Genomic DNA, 20,463 nt, shown 5'->3' on the forward strand with positions numbered 1-20,463 from the left:
CGGGTTCCTAGGAGGAAGTTATTGTCTGTTCTACAAGATTATGGAATAGGAGGCAAACTTTTGCAAGCAATTAAAGGTCTTTACATGGATAGTCAGGCAGCAGTTAGAGTTGACGGTAAATTGAGTTCATGGTTCAGAGTAGTTTCAGGGGTAAGACAAGGCTGCAATCTGTCTCCACTGTTGTTCATATTATATATGGATCATATGTTGAAAACAATAGACTGGCTGGGTGAGATTAAGATATGTGAACACAAAATAAGCAGTCTTGCATATGCGGATGACTTAGTTGTGATGGCAGATTCGATTGAAAGTTTGCAAAGTAATATTTCAGAGCTAGATCAGAAATGTAAGGACTATGGTATGAAGATTAGCATCTCCAAAACGAAAGTAATGTCAGTGGGAAATAAACATAAACGGATTGAGTGCCAAATAGGAGGAACAAAGTTAGAACAGGTGGACGGTTTCAAGTACTTAGGATGCATATTCTCACAGGATGGCAGCATAGTGAAAGAACTGGAAGCGAGGTGTAGCAAAGCTAATGCAGTGAGTGCTCAGCTACGATCTACTCTCTTCTGCAAGAAGGAAGTCAGTACCAAGACTAAGTTATCTGTGCACCGTTCAATCATTCGACCAACTTTGTTGTATGGGAGCGAAAGCTGGGTGGATTCAGGTTACCTTATCAACAAGGCTGAGGTTACGGATATGAAAGTAGCTAGGATGATTGCAGGTACTAGTAGATGGGAACAATGGCAGGAGGGTGTCCACAATGAGGAAATCAAAGAAAAACTGGGAATGAACTCTATAGATGTAGCAGTCAGGGCGAACAGGCTTAGATGGTGGGGTCATGTTACACGCATGGGAGAAGCAAGGTTACCCAAGAGACTCAATGATTCAGCAGTAGAGGGTAGGAGGAGTCGGGGCAGACCGAGGAGAAGGTACCTGGATGCGGTTAAGAATGATTTTGAAGTAATAGGTATAACATCAGAAGAGGGACCAATGTTAGCACTGAATAGGGGATCATGGAGGAACTGTATAAGGGGGGTTATGCTCCAGACTGAACGCTGAAAGGCAGAATCAGTCTTAAATGATGATGATGATGAGTAATTTGTTTCAGAAGCTAGCATCTGTCGTCTGAGTTTTATTTTTGCGCTTTTATCAATCTTTTTATCCTTTGTGAGGTCTAAATTTATTTAGAAGACGGCCGTAAAACAAATTATAAATCGTAAACAGCTTGACGCAGTATTTGTTTGTTGACGACGTGTCATTTGTCAACCTATGTCGACTTGACGGAAGAGTTGCTCAGTCAGTAGACCGCTTGAATACAAACAACCAGGCCGGCGGGGATAATCTTTCTGCCTCCAGTAGCATCTGAACATCGAACGAATAGTGACCACATTGTACTAGTCAAGCGACTCGGAGAAATAAGTTTTCTGAGTATTGAGCAATGGAAATCTGGTGCAAAGTGAAATATTATGGGTGAGTGGGAATCACAGTTCATTATTTGGAAACGATTTAAAGCAGAATAATTCACATTGTAAATGTATTGTAGATGCCAAGTTTCGGGACAGTACAACACTTTCTCTCAAAATATGTGTATTCTCTGGAAAGGAAAAGAAAAATTCAGTACAGCGCGTTGACAACACACCTTATAATCATTCAAATATTACCAAGCATCTTCGGTGGGAAGTTCCGTTGTTTGATAGCTTTAATAAAGAAACGTCGAAGAACGTGGGTGTAACTTTGGATGAGCACCTGAGCCAGGAAGAAAATATTGTCGTTATGTCCAAGAAGAATTTTGATTGCCTTTATGCTCTGCATAAGTTTCTGAACATACTTCCACATGACAATGCCGGACCTCCACTGTCACGATGTATCCAACATTGGCATAATGGTGGTTAGGTCTAACGATGTAGTTGTATCTACAACATCCACCTATTTGACATTGTGCGTGTGTCGTACGCTCATTAGGGCAGTTGCCGTCAGTGAAGTTAGTGACTGCCTAACGATGCGTATGTCTACTTCATTGCCTCTCCAGTCTGGGTGTATTCCAGTACTTTGTACCACAGTACCACAGTTCATATACCTATCATCTCACAATAACTGCAAGAAAAAGTTTCTCTTACTTAGTATCCTATCTCTGCCCAGTCACAAAAGAACAACTTTTCCAAATCCCTTCTCCATTTTGCTGCTGCCCCACTTCTGCAACAAGGTACTTCACATCCCGTGTACAATTCAGCGTCCTGCTGTTTTAAGAAAAATCGGAAGCACATAATTTTGTCAATATCAGAACTACACCTTAAACAATAACATATGGTTACATAGTCATTTCCCTTTGTCAGACAGCAAAGCAAATATTCACATCTTCTCCTAGTAACGGTTATTTCTCTCTTACTTTCTCTTTCACTTCCTTTCATACACTGTTCATTACTTCTGTTGTATCACGTTTTTCTTTCACTCCCATCTCCCACACCTTCATTCAGATCCACTGCTGCCAGAGCCCACACTTTAAATCTACCTGCCTTTATCTATAATATATGAGTGTTCATAGATGAATGTAAATTCTGTTTCCTGCTCTAGCTATTACTGCTTTCGCTGTTTATGTTCTAACTCTTTCCTATTGATAGGCTCCATATTATATGGGAGACTATTTATAACATGTGCATCACAATGAATACATTGTATGAAGAGTGTGGTTAGATGCAAGGGGGGGTCTAATGGTCCTAATCGTGCCAGGATAAATAAATGAATAAGTAAATAAATTAAATGATATAGTCTTGTATTGCCTTCAGGTATCCTTGTTACCACACTGAGTGGTCGCGCGGTTAGAGGCACTATGTCACGGATTGCGCGGCCTCTCATGCCGGAGGTTCGAGTCCTCCCTCGGTATATGAATGTGTGTGTGTTCTTAGCATAAGTTAGTTTAAGTAGTGTGTATGCCTAGGGACCGATGACGTCAGCAGTTTGGTCCCTTGGGAATTCACACACATTTGAACATTTTTTTAATCTTTGGTACTGGTGTACGTGCGTTAGTCATTTCAACGATAATTGCTCTGGATGTAACACTGATTATGGTAAACGTGAGTTAGGGGAAAAATCCGGTGTCCAAGTTCCTCTCCTCATATCCGAAGAGTCCAGAGATTCACTCGATAGCAGGGTGGGTGAGTCGAGCCCACTCGGATTGACGCGCGCGGCTGCTGAGCGGGTGAGACGGCGTTAGTTGGCGGCCACGTGCTTCACCTGGCGCACCAGCGAGTACGGCAGGTAGTCGCGGGGAGTCCCCGCCGAGTACAGCGGGGAAGCCCCGCGCGCACAGTCGGCTGGCGCGCAGACTTTGGCGGCGGCTGCGCCTGCACCGCCACCCACGCCGCCTGTCAGTAGTTCGCTCATGAACGAGATGTACGTGATGGCCAGCCGCAGCGTCTCGATGCGTGACAGGCGTTTCTCGTACGCGAATGTCGGCACCTTGCGTCGCAGCTTGTCGAACGCCTCGTTCAGGTTGAACATGCGACGTCGCTCTCGGATGTTGGCGGCTCTGCGTTGCGCCATGGTGGCCACACGCCGGCGAGGTTTCTTGTGGCTACCCGTGCTAGCTGCTGTGCCCGATACGGCCGAGTGAGACCCGAATCTGCACATAACACGAGAAGGCTGGGGGTGTTATTTGCACAATTATAGTTTCTGAATTAAGTAATTACAGGACTGAGTGGAATTTTCAGTTTAATTACTTTTGACATACTGGCTGCTGGCTTTTGTCTCAGGATCTTCATCTGACATCTGTTTAACGATTTTTATAACGTTTCGCGTGCACGAGTAGCTGGCATTGTAACTGGTTCATCCTTCAATTCTGGCGGCAGACGACACGTTGAAACGAGCTTTCTTGGTGAGCGAATTTGTGTGACACGGGAAGTCCAGTCCCCCACCACCAATGGAGGGAGAACCTTAAATAGTGCTAGCTACTCGTCCTGGCGAAACGCCAGAAAATATTGAAATAAGCATCGGCCGAAGATACCGAGACAAAACCCGACAGGCCAAGTGTCAACAAGTGGCATCCTTGTAAGCCTCAACAGTTTTGTAAAATAAGTTTTATTGTAAACTACTGAATATAATTAACGATGCATAATGGAAATACGCACTGAAAATAAAAAGACATGACATTTGCTTAACTGATATTTTGGTATAAAAAATTGCATTAGACACTGAATTTCGAGATCTGCCAATAAATTAAATTTGAGATTTTCAAGGAACACCATTTCACACAAACTTATCAATTTCCTTTAATTTAGGATTCAATGTAGGATATTTCTGGTTTCTCATCAAAGTTTCTTGTAGAATGGCTGCAGTGGATGACGATGATGTAATGGCGTCTGCTTAGATGATGTTTAGCATTAAGAAAAAAAACACGTTAACTTTTGAAATTAGCGGTAATAAATTGGAGATCTTGAGGGGCAGTCGTTTCACAAATGAACTTGTAAATTTCTTTTGATTTATAGATCAATGTACAATAAATAGGATTTAAAGAACCCACTGACGATTGCGATATTGTCGCTGAAACTAGTTTGGGGTATAAATAAGTAAACAAATAACAAAAAGTGTTTTGCGTCAAGGCGGACTCACAATCCCCATATCGTTGTCTCAGATGTTACCGAGGTTCTTTCGAGTACGCTGCACAAGTTTCGGTGGGAAGCCCTTACACGTCCTCCACACAGTCCCGATCTCTCCTCACACTTTTTTTTTGAGCCTGGAAAAAGACGTTCGTGGCCGCAGGTTTGTTTCGGACGAAGAGGTGCACGCACAGGTACAATCATGGTTCCGTAGGCAACAGAAAACATTTTTCCACTGGAAGTATTGACCGTCTTGTCTCAGAGTGGGGTAAATGTATTAACAGTTACGGTGATTACTTTTGAAATAATAAAGAGTCCACTTTTTTCATCTGTCTCGTTTTCATTTGACTACCCCTTATATTTACTGAGGCTGTTGCTCCTTATTTGACAAGGCGAACGCCATTTTTTATGCGTGTAACGCGAAAAGTTTGTGTTCTGTTTAAGTAAGGAAGATTTAAGGCGATCTAACGTACTGCTTTCCGGGCGGGAAGGCGTGCCGGTCCCCGAACCGCACAATAATCCTGGGTTCGGTGTGGGATGGCGGTGGGGTGAGTGGACTGCTGTAGCCTGTTGTGTACCACTGCGGGCTACGGCCGGGACGAAGCCTCTCGTCGTTTCTAGGTCCCCAGTTCCATACAATACAATACAAGGAAGATTTAACGTGTTACTAATATAATGCGACATCATACTATTTTAATTGCTACTAACTACATTTCAACGTGACACACCTCATGGAAGGGAAGAATCGAAAGTCGGATACCAATTTTGCGCAGTCCCGGTTACAAGTTGCGTCTGAATCCGTTTTAAGAACATGAATTGTGTATAAGAATTGTCTCCCCTAAACAGTTGTTCAGATTTCATGAACACAATGAAGTGAGATTATCAAGCCCTTTGGGATTTTTTAATGCAGAGAGAGTACAATTTCCTCACGAATGTCTGTGAACCCTTTAGGAAGATGTGGGGGAGGAAGAAGAGGTCGTTGAAGGACAGGTCCTTGAAAATCCTATCCACGCCAAATAGTGAGAGCGAAGTTATTTTGTTACACCTACCTACATCACGTGCAAAGCAGGAAAAAGTGCAAAGTGATTACTGCACTCAAACATTTTGGAGGCTCTGAATGGCTAGAAAACTTACGACAGAGTGAAGATATATCCCCATTCCTGCGCACCGAATGAACGTTTGTTTGTTTCATCAGATCATGGTTGTAGGAGAGTCTTGACAACTAAAAGCTGCAGTGGGTATAGCAATTTACGCAGGATATGAAGTTGTTGCCAAGTGGTTAGATTTTTCTAATTTAGTGAATATATCTGTATTTAGGGGAAGGTTACTATCGATGGGGCACCTAAAGAAAATGTGCAACAAAACCCTCGGGTTTTGTAACAAATATTTTATTCCCAATGTAGCTTGAATATTTTTGCATTTCACTATATTAGCCACAGAAGACATAATTATTCACTGTTGATGAAATTGTGAAAAACTTTTGCAAAACAGGTTACACTTAATGACCTTTAGAATGCACTTTTTGTCAATACCCACAGCGAAATCGAGCTAGCCCATCGACAGCAACGTTACCGTATGTATTTCTTCCCATCTAATAAAGATGGCACTTGCTTTTCTTCAATTAAATAACTTCTTGGTCAGTACAGTACATCTTGTTTTCTTTCACTCCACACAAAATCATCTCGTCAATGTTAACAAACATTTTACAAATCGGGTATCCAGTTAATAAGTGAGTCATGGCTCAAAAGAAGCAGAGTATGTGTTTACATAAAGCATAAACCGATTGTACGAGCTGAAATCTGGCAGCCACATTTACAAAAATCGATACTGGAGTGTTTATATGAACCAACTAGAACCTACATTGGAATATCGTTTTGCAGACTATTGGATTTGGGAGTCCATGGAAAGGTTCTCATAGCGCTTAATCGAATAATATTCCTAGCTGATCTGTTTCAGGGAGGGTCCGCCTCGAGCAGAACACAATTTTTTATTTTTATTTTTATTCCCCAGACATGCTCCGCTGTAGTTTCAGCATCATCAGTGGGCTTCTATAAAACAGGAAAATGCTTTTCAGTACTGGTACAAACATAAAGTTGAGTTTTTAAAGACAGTATTTACATATTAGAAAATCAGACAAAAATTTGTTTATATACCTTGTCATCACATGCTGTGGATTTCCTGGATTTTATGTAATTTAATGCAGTTGTTTTGTTTCACGGTTTGTCATCTGCAAACGATATAGAACTTAATTTAGAACAATTATTTACTTCGAAAATTTATGACTGGACATGTTATGGTTAAGCCTACCATTAACTTATACAATGTGGAAGATTTTGTGTATGTGTGTGTGTTTGCGTGTGTGTGCGTGTGTGTGTTTCAGTTTTTCTTCAGATAATAGGGAAAACAGACGAACTAAGTGAAACATATTGCAAACACACACATGTACACACACACACACACACACACACACACACACAATCTTCCACATTGTATAAGGTAATGGTAGGCATAACCATAACATTACTACTGGTACAAATATAAATTTACATATTTGAAAAACAGACATAACTTTTTATATATACCTCCTCACTACATATAAAAATTATGTCTGTTTTTCAAATATGTAAATATTGTCTTAAAAAACTTAAATTTATATTTGTACCAGTATTAAAAAGCATTTTTCCTGTTTTATAGAGGATAAAGACCTACCAATGTTGCTGAAACTTCAGCGAAACATGTTTGGACAATAAAAAGGAAAATAAAAAATTGTGTTTGCTCAAGGTGGACCCTCTCCGATAACAAATCAATGTGTAAGCCAACACGGACAGAAGAGCTTCACGCTCAAGATGAATATTCCTAGTTATTGCGCTAATTTTATCGATTTTTATATATCGCCTCTAGAGTGTATTTGTGATCTTCTACCCTATTTGGAGTTTTACGATGGGCCAGGCACGTGATAAGATGGCTTTCGCTGAGTGTTGATTTTACTCTCCATTTCCGCCCCAAATTTTCAAGCTGACTGACATTCTGTGACAGCTTCAGTAGCTTTAATTGAACGTGTCGCTGAACACCATCAGCGTAGAGATTGATGCTTTTCTGTTAATTACATGTTGCTTAGATCATTTGCACGATTTTTATCGAAATGATATGGAATGAGTCAGTTTACAGACTAGGTATAAACGGTTGTTGTTGTTGTCTTCGATCCGAAGTCTGGTTTGACGCAGCTCTCCATGCTACTCTGTTCTGTGCGAGCCTCCATTTCCAAATAACTACTGCACCCTACATATTTCTGAATGCGCTTACTGTGTTCATCTCTTGGCCTCCCTTTACGATGTTTAGCTCCCACACTGCCCTCCATTACTAAACTGGTGATCCTATGACGTCGCAGAATGTGTACTATCAACCGATCCCTTCTTTGGTCAAGCTGTGCCACAAATTTCTTGTCTCCCCAATTCTATTCAGTACTTCCTTAATAGTTACATGATCTACCCATCTAATCTCCAACATTCTTCTGTAGCACCACATTTCGAAAGCTTCTATTGTCTTTTTGTCTAAACTGTTTATCGTCCCTCTTTCACTTCCATACATGGCTACACTCCAAACAAATACCTTCAGAAAAGACTTCCTAACACCTAAATCTATAGTCGATGTTAATAAATTTCTCTTCTTCATATATGCTCTTCTTACCATTGCCAGTCTTTTTATATGCTCTCTACTTCGGCCATCATCAGTTATTTTGCTGCCCAAATAGTGAAACTCATCTACTACTTTAAGTGTCTCGTTTCCTAATCTAATTTTCTCGGCATCACCCGATTTAATGCGGCTACATTCTATTATCCTTGTTTTTCTTTTGTTGGTGCTCATCTCATATCCTTCTTTCAAGATACTGTCCCTTCCGTTCAGCGGCTCTTCCAAGTCCTTTGCTGTCTTTGATAGAATTACAACGTCATCGGCAAACTTCAAGTTTTTATTTCTGCTCCCTGAACATTAGTTCCTATTCCAGATTTCTCTTTGGTTCCCTTTACTGCTTGATCAATGTACGTGCTGAGTGATATCAGGGATGGGCTGCAACCCTACTTCACTCACTTCGCAACTACAGATTCCCTGTAATGCCCCTCGATTCTTATAACTGCCGTCTGCTTTCCGCGCAAGTTGTAAATAGCATTTCGCTCCCTGCATTTCACCCCCGCTACCTTCAGAATATCACAGAGAGCATTCTAGTCAACATTGTCAAAAGCTTTCTCCAAGTCCACAAGTGCTATAAATGTAGGTTTGCCTTTGCTTAATCTGTCTTCTAAGATAAGTCGTGGGATCAGTATTGCATCGCGTGTTCCTACAGTTCTCGTTAATCCAAACTGATCTTCTCCGAGGTCATCTTCTATCAGTTTTTCCACTCTTCTGTGAAAAATTCGTGTTAGCGTTTTGCAACCATGACTTATTAAACTGATAGTTAGGTAATTTTCACATCTGTCAGCAACTGTTTTCTTTGGAATTGGAATTACTACATCCTTCTTGAAGTGTGATGGTATACGCAATACAGGCTACTAAATAGTATACTGGGGTAAGTTTAATAAGGGCAAGCAGAACCATACCTACTGACAGACTTAAATTTGAGAACGACTCCTTATTTCAACCTGTTTTTCAGCTAAGCATGCCACCAGTTTTTAATAAATATTTGTCTGTGAAACAGGGTTTGTTCAGAAGAAATGAATTAGGCGAGATTTAAAATTTTCTTTGCTGCTTGTCAACAATTTTATGTCATTGGGGAATGAATAAAGGTTGTTACGGCTGCAGACTGAATCCCTTTCTGAGAAACTGACAGCTTTAGCAATGAGTAATGCAGGTCATATTTTCTTCCAGTGTTGTAGCTGTGGACATTAATTAATATTCTTATGAATTGTGACTGATTATTTAGGACGAATTTTATTAGTCAATATACAGATTTTGAAGGGACGGTTGAAATGCCCAACTACTTGAAGAGGCGTCTACAAGATGACTGTCGGTAACATCACATGTTACTCCTGCTGCTCGTCTCACTTTTGTGCTATCTGTACTTTCGAGCTAAATGGTGAGTTGCCCCAGATAATATCAGAAGACAGTGAGTGGAAGTATCCACAATATGTTAAAACGTTTACTTGTTTGTTTCTAAAAATAGCAATTATACGAAGAGCAACGACTGCTGAACTTGGATGTTTGAGCAGCGCAGTAATACGATTCTTCCAATGCAAATTATCATCGATATCTACACCCAAACGGTTGTGACGTCCTGTCCTATTTACTGATTCCTGCTCATGTGCTACATCAATTTCTTATGCTATACTAGTGGTTTAACAGAACCAAACAATACGAAGTTCTTTTTTTTTTTTTTTTTGAAAATAAAAAGAAACGGAAGAGTCGAGTTACGGTGAAAGGTTTTCTAATCATTTGAAAAACATTATTAACAGTTTCTTCTTGTTGGTTTCTCTCTAACAGGATTAATTTTACCGCTTATGTAATCGTAGTCTTAGGAAGTACTAATTTTATTCTATGTACGGCAACTAGAAAATTTATTAACGGAAACTCTAAGAGAAAAAAGGAACGGAAATCGGTTGATGTGATGTACACGACTACAGTTTCGAAAAAAAGCCATGATTTCTTGAAGAGAAAGAAGAGCTTCACAAACTGAACAAGTCAATAACGCGTTGGCCCGCACCTGGCCTTTATGCAAGCAGTTACTCGGCTTACCATCGATTGATACAGTAGTTGGATGTCCTCCTGAGGGATATCGTGCCACACTATGTCCAACTGACGCGTTAGATGGTCAAATTTCCGAGCTGGTTGGAGGGCCCCGCTCATAATGCTCCAAATTTTCTCAACTGGGGAGAGATTCGGCGACCTTGCCGGCCGAGGTAGGGTTTGGCAAGCAGGAACACAAGCAGTAGAAACTCTTGCAGTATGTGGGAGTGCATTTTCTTGCTGAAATATAAGCCTAAAACGGCTTACCATGAAGGGTAACAAAACGGGACGTAAAATACCGTCGATGTACCGCTGTGCTGTAAGGGTGACAGCCCAAGAAAATAAATGGCACCCCAGACCATCATTCCTGGTAGTCTGGCCGTGTGGCGGGTGCCAGTCACGTTGGTATCCCGGGGTGTCTCCAGAAATGTCTTCGCTGGTCATGGGGCCTGAGTTGGAGTTAAGACTCAGCCTGAAGACAATGAGAATCCAGGCCGAAGAGTGTCTGAAGATGCGCAGGGCAGCGGCGGGACCCCAACCTGACTGTTTCCAATCCTACAGCAGTGACGGTCTGAGGAGCCATCACGGGACTCCGGTTGTCATCCACGGCAACCTTCCAGCACAACGGTATGTCGATCATATTCTATGCCCCATTTTGTTGCCGTGCTAATCCATCCTGGGCTTATATTTCAGCAACATAACGCCCACCTGCTCACAGAGTTTTTAGTACTTGTCTGGGTGCTTCCAGAAACCCAGTTTGGTCGGGAAGGTCGTCGAATCTCTCCCCAGTTTAGAGCGTTTGGAGCCTTATGGACACGGTCCTCCAAACAGCTCGTCATTCTGACGATCTAACGCCCCGACTGGACAGTGTATCGCCAGGAGGACATCCAAATCTCTATCAATGAATGCCAAGCAGAACAACTGCTTCAATAAGGGCTCGAGGTGGACCAACGCTTTATTGACTTGCTCAATTTGAGACGCTCTTTCTCTCGAATAAGTCATCCAATTTTTCCGAAGTTGTAATCAGTTTTTTGTCTATACATGTACATCACGTCTATCCCTTTCAGACCCTTTCGGATAATGCCTTAGTGGTGTGTCTCTCTTTTTTTTTTTTTTTTTTGTCTTAGAGTGTATACAGGGTGCTACAAAAAGGTACGGCCAAACTTTCAGGAAACATTCCTGACACACAAATAAAGAAAAGATTTTATGTGGACATGTGTCCGGAAAAGCTTAATTTCCATGTTAGAGCTCATTTTAGTTTCGTCAGTATGTACTGTACTTCCTCGATTCACCGCCAGTTGTCCCAATTGAAGGAAGGTAATGTTGACTTCGGTGCTTGTGTTGACATGTGACTCATTGCTCTACGGTACTAGCATCAAGCACATCAGTACGTAGCATCAACAGGTTAGTGTTCATCACGAACGTGATTTTGCAGTCAGTGCAATGTTTACAAATGCGGAGTTGGCAGATGCCCATTTGATGTATGGATTAGCACGGGGCAATAGCCGTGGCGCGGTACGTTTGTATCGAGACAGATTTCCAGAACGAAGGTGTCCCGACAGGAAGACGTTCGAAGCAACTGATCGGCGTCTTAGGAAGCACGGAACATTCCAGCCTATGACTCGCGACTGGGGAAAACCTAGAACGACGAGGACACCTGCAATGGACGAGGCAATTCTTCGTGCAGTTGACGATAACCCTAATGTCAGCGTCAGAGAAGTTGCTGCTGTACAAGGTAACGTTGACCACGTCACTGTATGGAGAGTGCTACGGGAGAACCAGTTGTTTCCGTACCATGTACAGCGTGTGCAGGCACTATCAGCAGCTGATTGGTCTCCACGGGTACACTTCTGCGAATGGTTCATCCAAGAATGTGTCAACCCTCATTTCAGTGCAGATGTTCTATTTACGGGTGAGGCTTCATTCCAACGTGATCAAATTGTAAATTTTCACAATCAACATGTGTGGGCTGACGAGAATCCGCACGCAATTGTGCAATCACGTCATCAACACAGATTTTCTGCTGCTAGAACATGTGCCTTTACAAGTACGACACAACATGTGGTTCATGCACGATGGAGCTCCTGCATATTTCAGTCGATGTTTTCGTACCCTTCTCAACAACAGATTCGGTGACCGATGGATCGGTAGAGGCGGACCAATTCCATGGCCTCAACGCTCTCCTGGCCTCAACCCTCTTGACTTTCATTTATGGGGGCATTTGAAAGCTCTTGTCTACGCAACCCCGGTACCAAATGTAGAGACTCTTCGTGCTCGTATTGGGGACGGTTTGATACAATACGCCATTCTCCAGGGCTGCATCAGCGCATCAGGGATTCCATGCGACGGAGGGTGGATGCATGTATCCTCGCTAACGGAGGACATTTTGAACATTTCCTGTAACAAAGTGTTTGAAGTCACGCTGGTACGTTCTGTTGCTGTGTGTTTCCATTCCACGATTAATGTGATTTGAAGAGAAGTAATCAAATGAGCTCTAACATGGAAAGTAACCGTTTACGGACACCTGTCCACATAACATTTTCTTTCTATGTGCGTGAGGATGGTTTCCTGAAAGTTTGGCCGTACCTTTTTGTAACACCCTGTATAAGGAATAGGAGTCGACCAAAAAACAAGCCCTGCGGGACTTCCTTCGTGGTTTATTACCAGCCACTGCTATTTTCTTCGGTTAAATCATTGAATTATTCAGAAAAAAATTTTGTACTCTTTTCTTCCTGTTCAAACCAGCTACGTGCAATACAGTCAATTTGATAAATGTAAGCATTCGGAAGAGAGCGGATGACTGCAGCGCCTACACGCCCGTTTGGTGGTGGGCGCGAGTAGTCACCTCTGCTGCAGCATGCACTGCGCGCGGTGCTGCGGCGCGGCCGACCACAGCTCGGACGCGAAGCCGATGAGGTCAGGGTGCGCGCCCGGGTAGCCCACCATGGCCCCTGGGCCTGCCACGCCCGCCGCCCCCGCGTGCCGGTGGTGGTGGTGGTGGTGGTGGTGGTGATGGTGGTCCCACAGGCTCGAGTACGGTGCCAACTCCCCGTAGCTCGACACGCCAATGTCTGCGGCCTGTCACACACCGGACATAAAAGTAAAATCTGCTTCTTTTCGGTCACAGATGCTTCGCACTGCATACAGATAAGGTGGCATTTCAACTTTCTCTAGATGATCAATCGTATTACCCTCTGAGCTTAATCCAAAAACTGTAGATGATTGTGATAACCGTAATTTACACTACTTAAGATAGCAGATCCTTACAGAGGTCACTGGTCGTTTTCGGCCCTTACACACAGAACTGGTCTCGAAAGCAAAGTCTTTATAATTGGTCAGCCGTGTGGCTCGCGTGCGGGCACTTTGTGCTATCTGTTGCCCGTCTAGCGCTGCTGGGAGGAGCGGCTCCCGGTCGAGAGGGTGGCGAGCGGACACCCATGACCAGCTCACCCTGCACAAGCTGGCGTTGGGGACAACTGCCACTTTTCGTGTCATACAGAGATTTTATCTAACAAGGGGAGGCCGCCAATTGTGAAATTCAGATTCGATTCATACTGCGCGTAATAGAAGCTCATGGCCAGAGGTGTAATGTGACAAAGCACCAAGATGCACTTCTCAGCCGTTGTCGAGAAAATCGACAGTTAAAGGAAACCGTTACGGTGAAATACTCTCTACGATTAATAATTTCCTACAGCGCCGTGACGCAGCGGTAAGCGCTCGGGTTCGTAATCCGAAGGTCGTCGGATGGAATCTCGCGCGATGCAACCTTTTTTTTTAGTATTTGTTTTTTGTAATTTAAATGTACACACACACACACACACACACACACATATATATATATATATATATATATATATATATATATATATATATATATATATAATTCCCGGCAATCAGTTGCAACAATTATGCATATAATAAGTTGTTGAAAGTCGTTTGTCGTGGAAAAACCGCACACAAAGTTGTATTTCACAAATGTTATTAATTGTCTTCATAATGTTAACCACGTATAGTTAACGGAAGACGTAGAAACGATATTCCGAAACGAATACGTATAGCGCAAGTCAAACCTTCGAATTAGAATAAAGACCCCACGAACACAAATTTGCTGTGTCAGGTATGAAATATAAATTCCGTTACTCGCTCGTTACACTTGAAGGACAGATGTTGAATGGGCCGAAACGAGCCGCCGCATAACTTCGAAAGAAGGTAGATGCAGTCCCTAGCGCAACTTATAACATCGTCGAAAATCAGTGCGGACGTGAGAGCTTTGGCACACACTGTTAAACAAACGGAAAAATGGAGGCGGTACAATTGGAGAGCGATCCGCCTTCACTAACATGCATAAGTAATTCATTAATAGTTTTTATATATATTACAAAAAAAACTAATAATACAAAAAAATCGCATGGCGCGATATTCGATCCGGCGACCTTCTGATTACGAATCCGAGCGCTTACCGCTGCGCCACGACGCTGTAGAAAATCATTAAGCGTAGAGAGTATTTCACCGCAACGGTTTATTTGAACCGTCGATTTTCTCGACAACGGCTGAGAAGTGCATCTTGGTGCTTTGCCACATTGCACCTCTGGCCATGAGCTTCTATTATGCGCCGTATAAATCGAATCTAAATTTCACAATTGGCGGCCTCCCCTTGTAAGTCATTTTACAATTTTTTTTATCTTCTGATGACAAACGACAGTATAATCTACAAACAATATACGTTGGCCCACCCAAATCTTTTGTAGACATCAGCAACAGCAAGGGGTCCGTATCACTTCCTTGGGGAACGCCAGATATTACTTCCGTTTTACTCAATTACTTTCCCTCAGTCACTACGAATTGTGACCTTTTTGGCAGTAAATCACGAATCCAGTCGCACAACGGATAGATACAAAAAAAAAAAATGAAATGAGCGTATGGTCTTGTTGCCTGGGAGGCCCCCATACGGAGAAATTCGGCCGCCGAGTGCAAGTCTTATTTCAGTCGACACCGCCCTGGGCGACTTGGGAGTCGGTGATGAGGATGGAATTGTGAGGGCAAAACAACACCGAATCCACGAGCGGAGAAAATCTGCAACCCGACCGGGAACCTTACCCGGGCCCGCTGCATGGAAAGCAAGCACGTCACCACTCAGCTAAACAGGCGGACTACAGATACGTCATTTGATTAGAAGCCGCTTGTGAAGAGCGGTATAAAAACCTTTTGGAAGTCCAGAAACATGGAATCAATTCGAGACCTCCTGTCGATAGCACTCTTAACTTCACGACAATAATGTGTTGGACAAGAACGATATTTTTCAGAATCCATGCTGACTATTTTTCAATAGATCGTTTCCTTCGAGGTAATTCATAATGGCTGAATACAGTACACGTTCCAAAATCTTACTGCAGATCGACGTCAGTGATATGAGTCTGTAATTCAGCGGATTTCTGCTGTTTCGTTTCTTAACGACAGGTGACACCTGGAAATTTTCCAGTGTTTAGGCACGGATCTTTCGTCGAGCGAATGGTTTGTAACACCATTATCGATTGTAAGTAGTTCATACAGTGTTATTATCTGTATTTAACTATGAAGTGATTGTTCTGTACTAGTTAAGATCTTTGAACTGTCAGAGGGAAAGTGGAAGTTTATGATGTATATATTGTAAAGATATAATAATGTTTAAAAATATTGAAACTTCATAAAATATGTATATACTCATAAAAGAGAAATTGTACTTTGAATACTGGTTCATACTCAGGGAAGTCGTATTATATAAAGGAAAAGGTGTCGGCAACCCCCTCCGCTGCGGAAGGGGCTTGGCGCGCGGGAAAAGGTGGCATTGGCGGTCAATCCGGGCGGCAAAAGAGAGAGCAAATTATATAGTCAGTGGCCAGCAGTTGTACAGTCAACACCGTAGGTACCAAGTGAGGCATTCGGAAGCCGATTTATGTTGAAATTGCCTCGGATATGGTTTCGGCTGTAATATGGTGCTCTTGTATTACGGAATGGCTCTGAAATGACTGATACGTCGCCAAGAAGAAATCTGAAAAGAGCCTTAAACTGCAAGAAGTGAGGCCAGATGGCCACCACGTGCTTGCCACCACTATTGCGGCACTGCTCGGCTAACTTCAGGAAAGCCCGCATCTCGTGGTCGTGCGGTAGCGTTCTCGCTTCCCACGCCCGGGTTCCCGGGTTCGATTCCCGGCGGGGTCAGGCATTTTCTCTGCCTCGTGATGGCTGGGTGTTGTGTGCTGTCCTTAGGTTAGTTAGGTTTAAGTAGTTCTAAGTTCTAGGGGACTGATGACCATAGATGTTAAGTCCCATAGTGCTCAGAGCCATTTTTTAACTTCAGGAAATCAGATACGTATTTTAGTATGGACCAGAACATTTGTGTGTGTTTTTTTCAATAATAATTTCAGTGATAAAAATATGTGTTGGAACGTTGACCTTGCCCAGATCATGGACCCTATGCAGGGTCCTATCCTAAACGTGCTAAATACCGAGTATCCTGTTTCTGACTAATCAGTGATTTGTTCCTACTTTGAATGTGCCAAAGTTTCAGTGCTAAAGTGTATAAATGATACTAGTTAAACCACCTGCTTCACAGGTAATGAAAGAAGCACATAATTTGAACTTTCATGAGACTTTACTTTGTTGTAGCTATTACTAGGAACTAATTTCTGAAGTTTTATTTGAATATATTACTTGAGTAAATTGTTATATGGTGTTGAAATATAAACCAATTCAGGAGGGGTTAGAAATCCACATTAGTGTAATGCAATTGTCTCTGAAGTAGTTACAGAATTTACCTATACAGTAAATGACAGTTTATGGGCCCCCACTAAATTCTTTTCCACTGTAAGAAAGTCAAACTAAAGATAGTTTTTTTTGGTCGCTATTAAAAGAAACCTGTGACATTGGTAATAATGAAGGCATAATAAGTATAGGTGTAGGATTATTTAATTTAATTTGTGGTATGTATGTGTTAGCTGAAATCATAACTCTTTCCATGCCCAGTTTCAGTCCAGTGTGTCTTTAGTAACATCTTAATGTTGAATTAGTACTGAATTAATTAATGTTTGCAATAGTAACTTTTATTACCATGAATGAAGTATTATGTAGTTCCCTACGTTTGCTGATTTGTGTAAAAAGTTATCTACTGCTGCCCACTATGTAGTTCGTACGTTAGTTGTGTGTATCCATTGCACTGTTTAAAAGGAGCATTAATGGAAGTCTCTTCAGCAATCCACGTTTATTTTTCTTCAAACTTAATCTTTCAATGTATTATGCCTAATTAGGCTGGCAACCGTTTCGTATTTCATTTACGTGAAGTTTGCTACTTTCATTACTTACAAAATTAAAGTCTTTCAGCTTTCTATTAACTGCCATAGTCAGCAATCCTTGTTCGATACCCTCTGTCCATTAGGTAAACACTCAGTCAAACTTCAGAATTACTTGAAGAGAGTAACACTTATTCTATGTTAACGTCATATTTGGCACAAAGTACGTACATAGGTGTTATAGGTTGTATATGATCAGTAAGTATGAAGATATCATATCTGCATACTGTGAAAGGAATCTAACTGGTGCACAATCTGGACCGGAAGACTTGCATTTATTAAGTGATTTGAGTCGCTTCGTTACACCGAGGATATCTATTCTAAGTTACTAGTGTCAGCAGCAGTTCCTGATTAGAAATAAGGAATATTCCCTTCGTCTTCTTTGGTGAAGAAATTTCGGAGAACGGTATTTAGTAACTCCACTTTTGTGGCACTGTCATCGCTAACGCTACCATCGCTATCAGGCAGTGAAAGTAATGATTGTATCTTACCGCTGATGTTCTTAACATACGACGAGATTCGGATTTTCCGCAAGAAACTATTAAAAGCATCTCGCAATGAAATCTGCGATGTATATCGAGCTTCTGTAAAACTTCGCCAATCTTGGGGATTTTATGGTCTTTTAAATGTGGCATGCTGTTCTCGTTGCTTTTGAAGTGTGTGTGTGTGTGTGTGTGTGTGTGCGTGTGTGTGTTTACGCATAGAAGTGGGTGTCATTGTAAATGTTAAATTGCCTTAAATACGTGTAGTTTAGTACGTCTCATTGAAAATAAACGTCCCATTATTTCTTAGTAAGCCATATTTTCTCTGACAGCGTTATGCCAGCTTTCAGTTGGCTGTAATAAATATAATTCTCTTTAATTTTATCCACAGCTAGAGGTCGCAGACGCAATTCAATAATTTAAGAAAATATTCCGGCTCAGTCGCGACCCTCCTGGATAGCCGATATTACGAAATCGCACGCTTCCGGAATATGAGTAGGTGAGCCAGCCCCAGATCGAAATCACCTCGCAGATTAACGACGATGGCCAGCCTGGGTATGACTTTCAGGCGCTTTTCCACCTGCTACTAGGTGAATGACGGACTGGTCCTCACGCCCCGCCTCACATACACACAACGCAAACTCCTATAAAATGTTATTACACTTGAAAATGACATCTACACTAGACACCGACAGATGGAGGTCCAAAGATTCGTCCGTGGGGGATGGGTGGCGGGCGGGGGGGGGGGGGGGGGGGTGACGACAGGAAGAGCACCCGGCCACCAAACATCAGTAACCCTGCTAATCCGATACAACATTACCGAAACAGTAGAGGCACGGGAAAAGGCAAAATGAAAAGAAGAATTCCGGATCAACTACACTTTTAATGTTAATCACCTTAGAATCTGATAACCTTAAAACTGACACGTTTCGGAAGAGCAAGCTTCCAATTTCAAACACACCATCATAAGAATCAGAATAATTTATCTAATGAAAGTTACAAATCATTTCATAAATTTAAAAAATTTAAAAATATCGGATAAGTTGCGTTCGTTTCTACGTCAGCAATAAGTCTGCCACGGTAAGTAAGAGAAGAGCGACCAACTTCCCTGCTGAAGCCATGGGACTGCAGGATCGAGATGTGCATTGCTATCTGGTCGCCTTCACAATCTTATAAGACGATTATCATGTGCCAGACAAATTCTGCAGTTACTGGTGAAGAGAATCCCTTGCCATTGACCAGGTTCATTTGCTTATGTCCTTCGCGTAACACGGTGCTGCGGGTAGTTTGTACTGTTGCTCGTAATCGACACGTAGAAGACAAACTGACTGTGTGGAGATGGTTGCGTATTGATTGTCTCATTGCCTCTAAGAAGGCGGAGCTCGGTTCCTTTACCTCGGGGTACATACGGGCCGTGAGTTCTAGGCGGCAGGCAACTTCCCATGCTGGTAACCCGCCCTGCCGTAAAGTGACAATTTGTGAACAGTCTGATCTCGAAATGACCCTTCGAGACAAGTTGACAGATTGAACAGAGTACATAAGCCACATTATCCCGCTCACAATACGAGGCACAATGAAAATTGCAATGATAATGCTAGTTTACTTTCAACACCATCACATGTGTGGCTATAGATAGCAGTTTTTTGTGATCAGAAGAGTATTGAGAAAGAGGTTTCTGATCATAACTAAGCAAGTCATGAGAGTCATACAAAATTTATTTTGAACAGTTCATGTTGTATCCTCCAAATGTACAGTCTTTTTATTATGTACCAGCAGCGTGCTTTTGGTACTTCTTACGAGTTGCTACTGCTTTTCTCAACAGTCACTGCTTTCTCTTTGCCAACCTCTGCAACACGGCATAAGGTTCCGTAGGATCCTGCGAGGTTGAAAAACACGACAGAGCGTTAGTGGAGTAGATCTCCTGAGTACGAGACGTTGCACCAGTTCCCGTGCTTGTGATCCATACCCTTGCCATTGCCTAATGGAGTGAGACCGTGAGACACTATTGACGATGATCTATCGTACCTATGAGTACGCTACAGTCTGCAGCCTCCGTGGTATTACTCGAGAACTGATCAATACACTGACCCGGGGGCTCGTTGTGAGTACTGGGGCAACCTGCATATGAACACACTCTGCATTGTTGTCAGGTGTATCCACGATGGCGGCAATGGCGGGAAAGTGCCACGCCCCCCTCCCCCAGAAAAATGGGGTGAATTTCAAATTCAAACAGGATAATGCATCACACCACGGTTATCTCTACTAAGCTAAGAAAATTGCAGGAAGATAGGTCACTTCGGCTACCCACACTAGCCTAAGTCACCCGACCACCACTTCTACCTA

The 20,463-nt window shown here is 42.4% G+C and overlaps 1 protein-coding gene across 1 annotated transcript in view; it reads right to left on the reverse strand.

Moving 5' to 3' along the window:
* Positions 1–3,213: 3,213 nt before the first annotated feature.
* Positions 3,214–20,463, reverse strand: part of LOC126184509 (heart- and neural crest derivatives-expressed protein 1-like) — a 75,848-nt gene continuing 58,598 nt past the window's right edge. Inside the window, exons 2-3 of the mRNA XM_049926902.1 lie at positions 13,159–13,391; positions 3,214–3,625 (exon numbers count right to left, since the gene is read on the reverse strand). Of these exons, the coding sequence (XP_049782859.1) occupies positions 3,214–3,625; positions 13,159–13,391 (645 nt within the window). The remainder of the gene's footprint in view (positions 3,626–13,158; positions 13,392–20,463) is intronic.

This window comes from Schistocerca cancellata, chromosome 4, assembly GCF_023864275.1.
Source record: "Schistocerca cancellata isolate TAMUIC-IGC-003103 chromosome 4, iqSchCanc2.1, whole genome shotgun sequence".
Taxonomy (NCBI): Eukaryota; Metazoa; Arthropoda; class Insecta; order Orthoptera; family Acrididae; genus Schistocerca; species Schistocerca cancellata.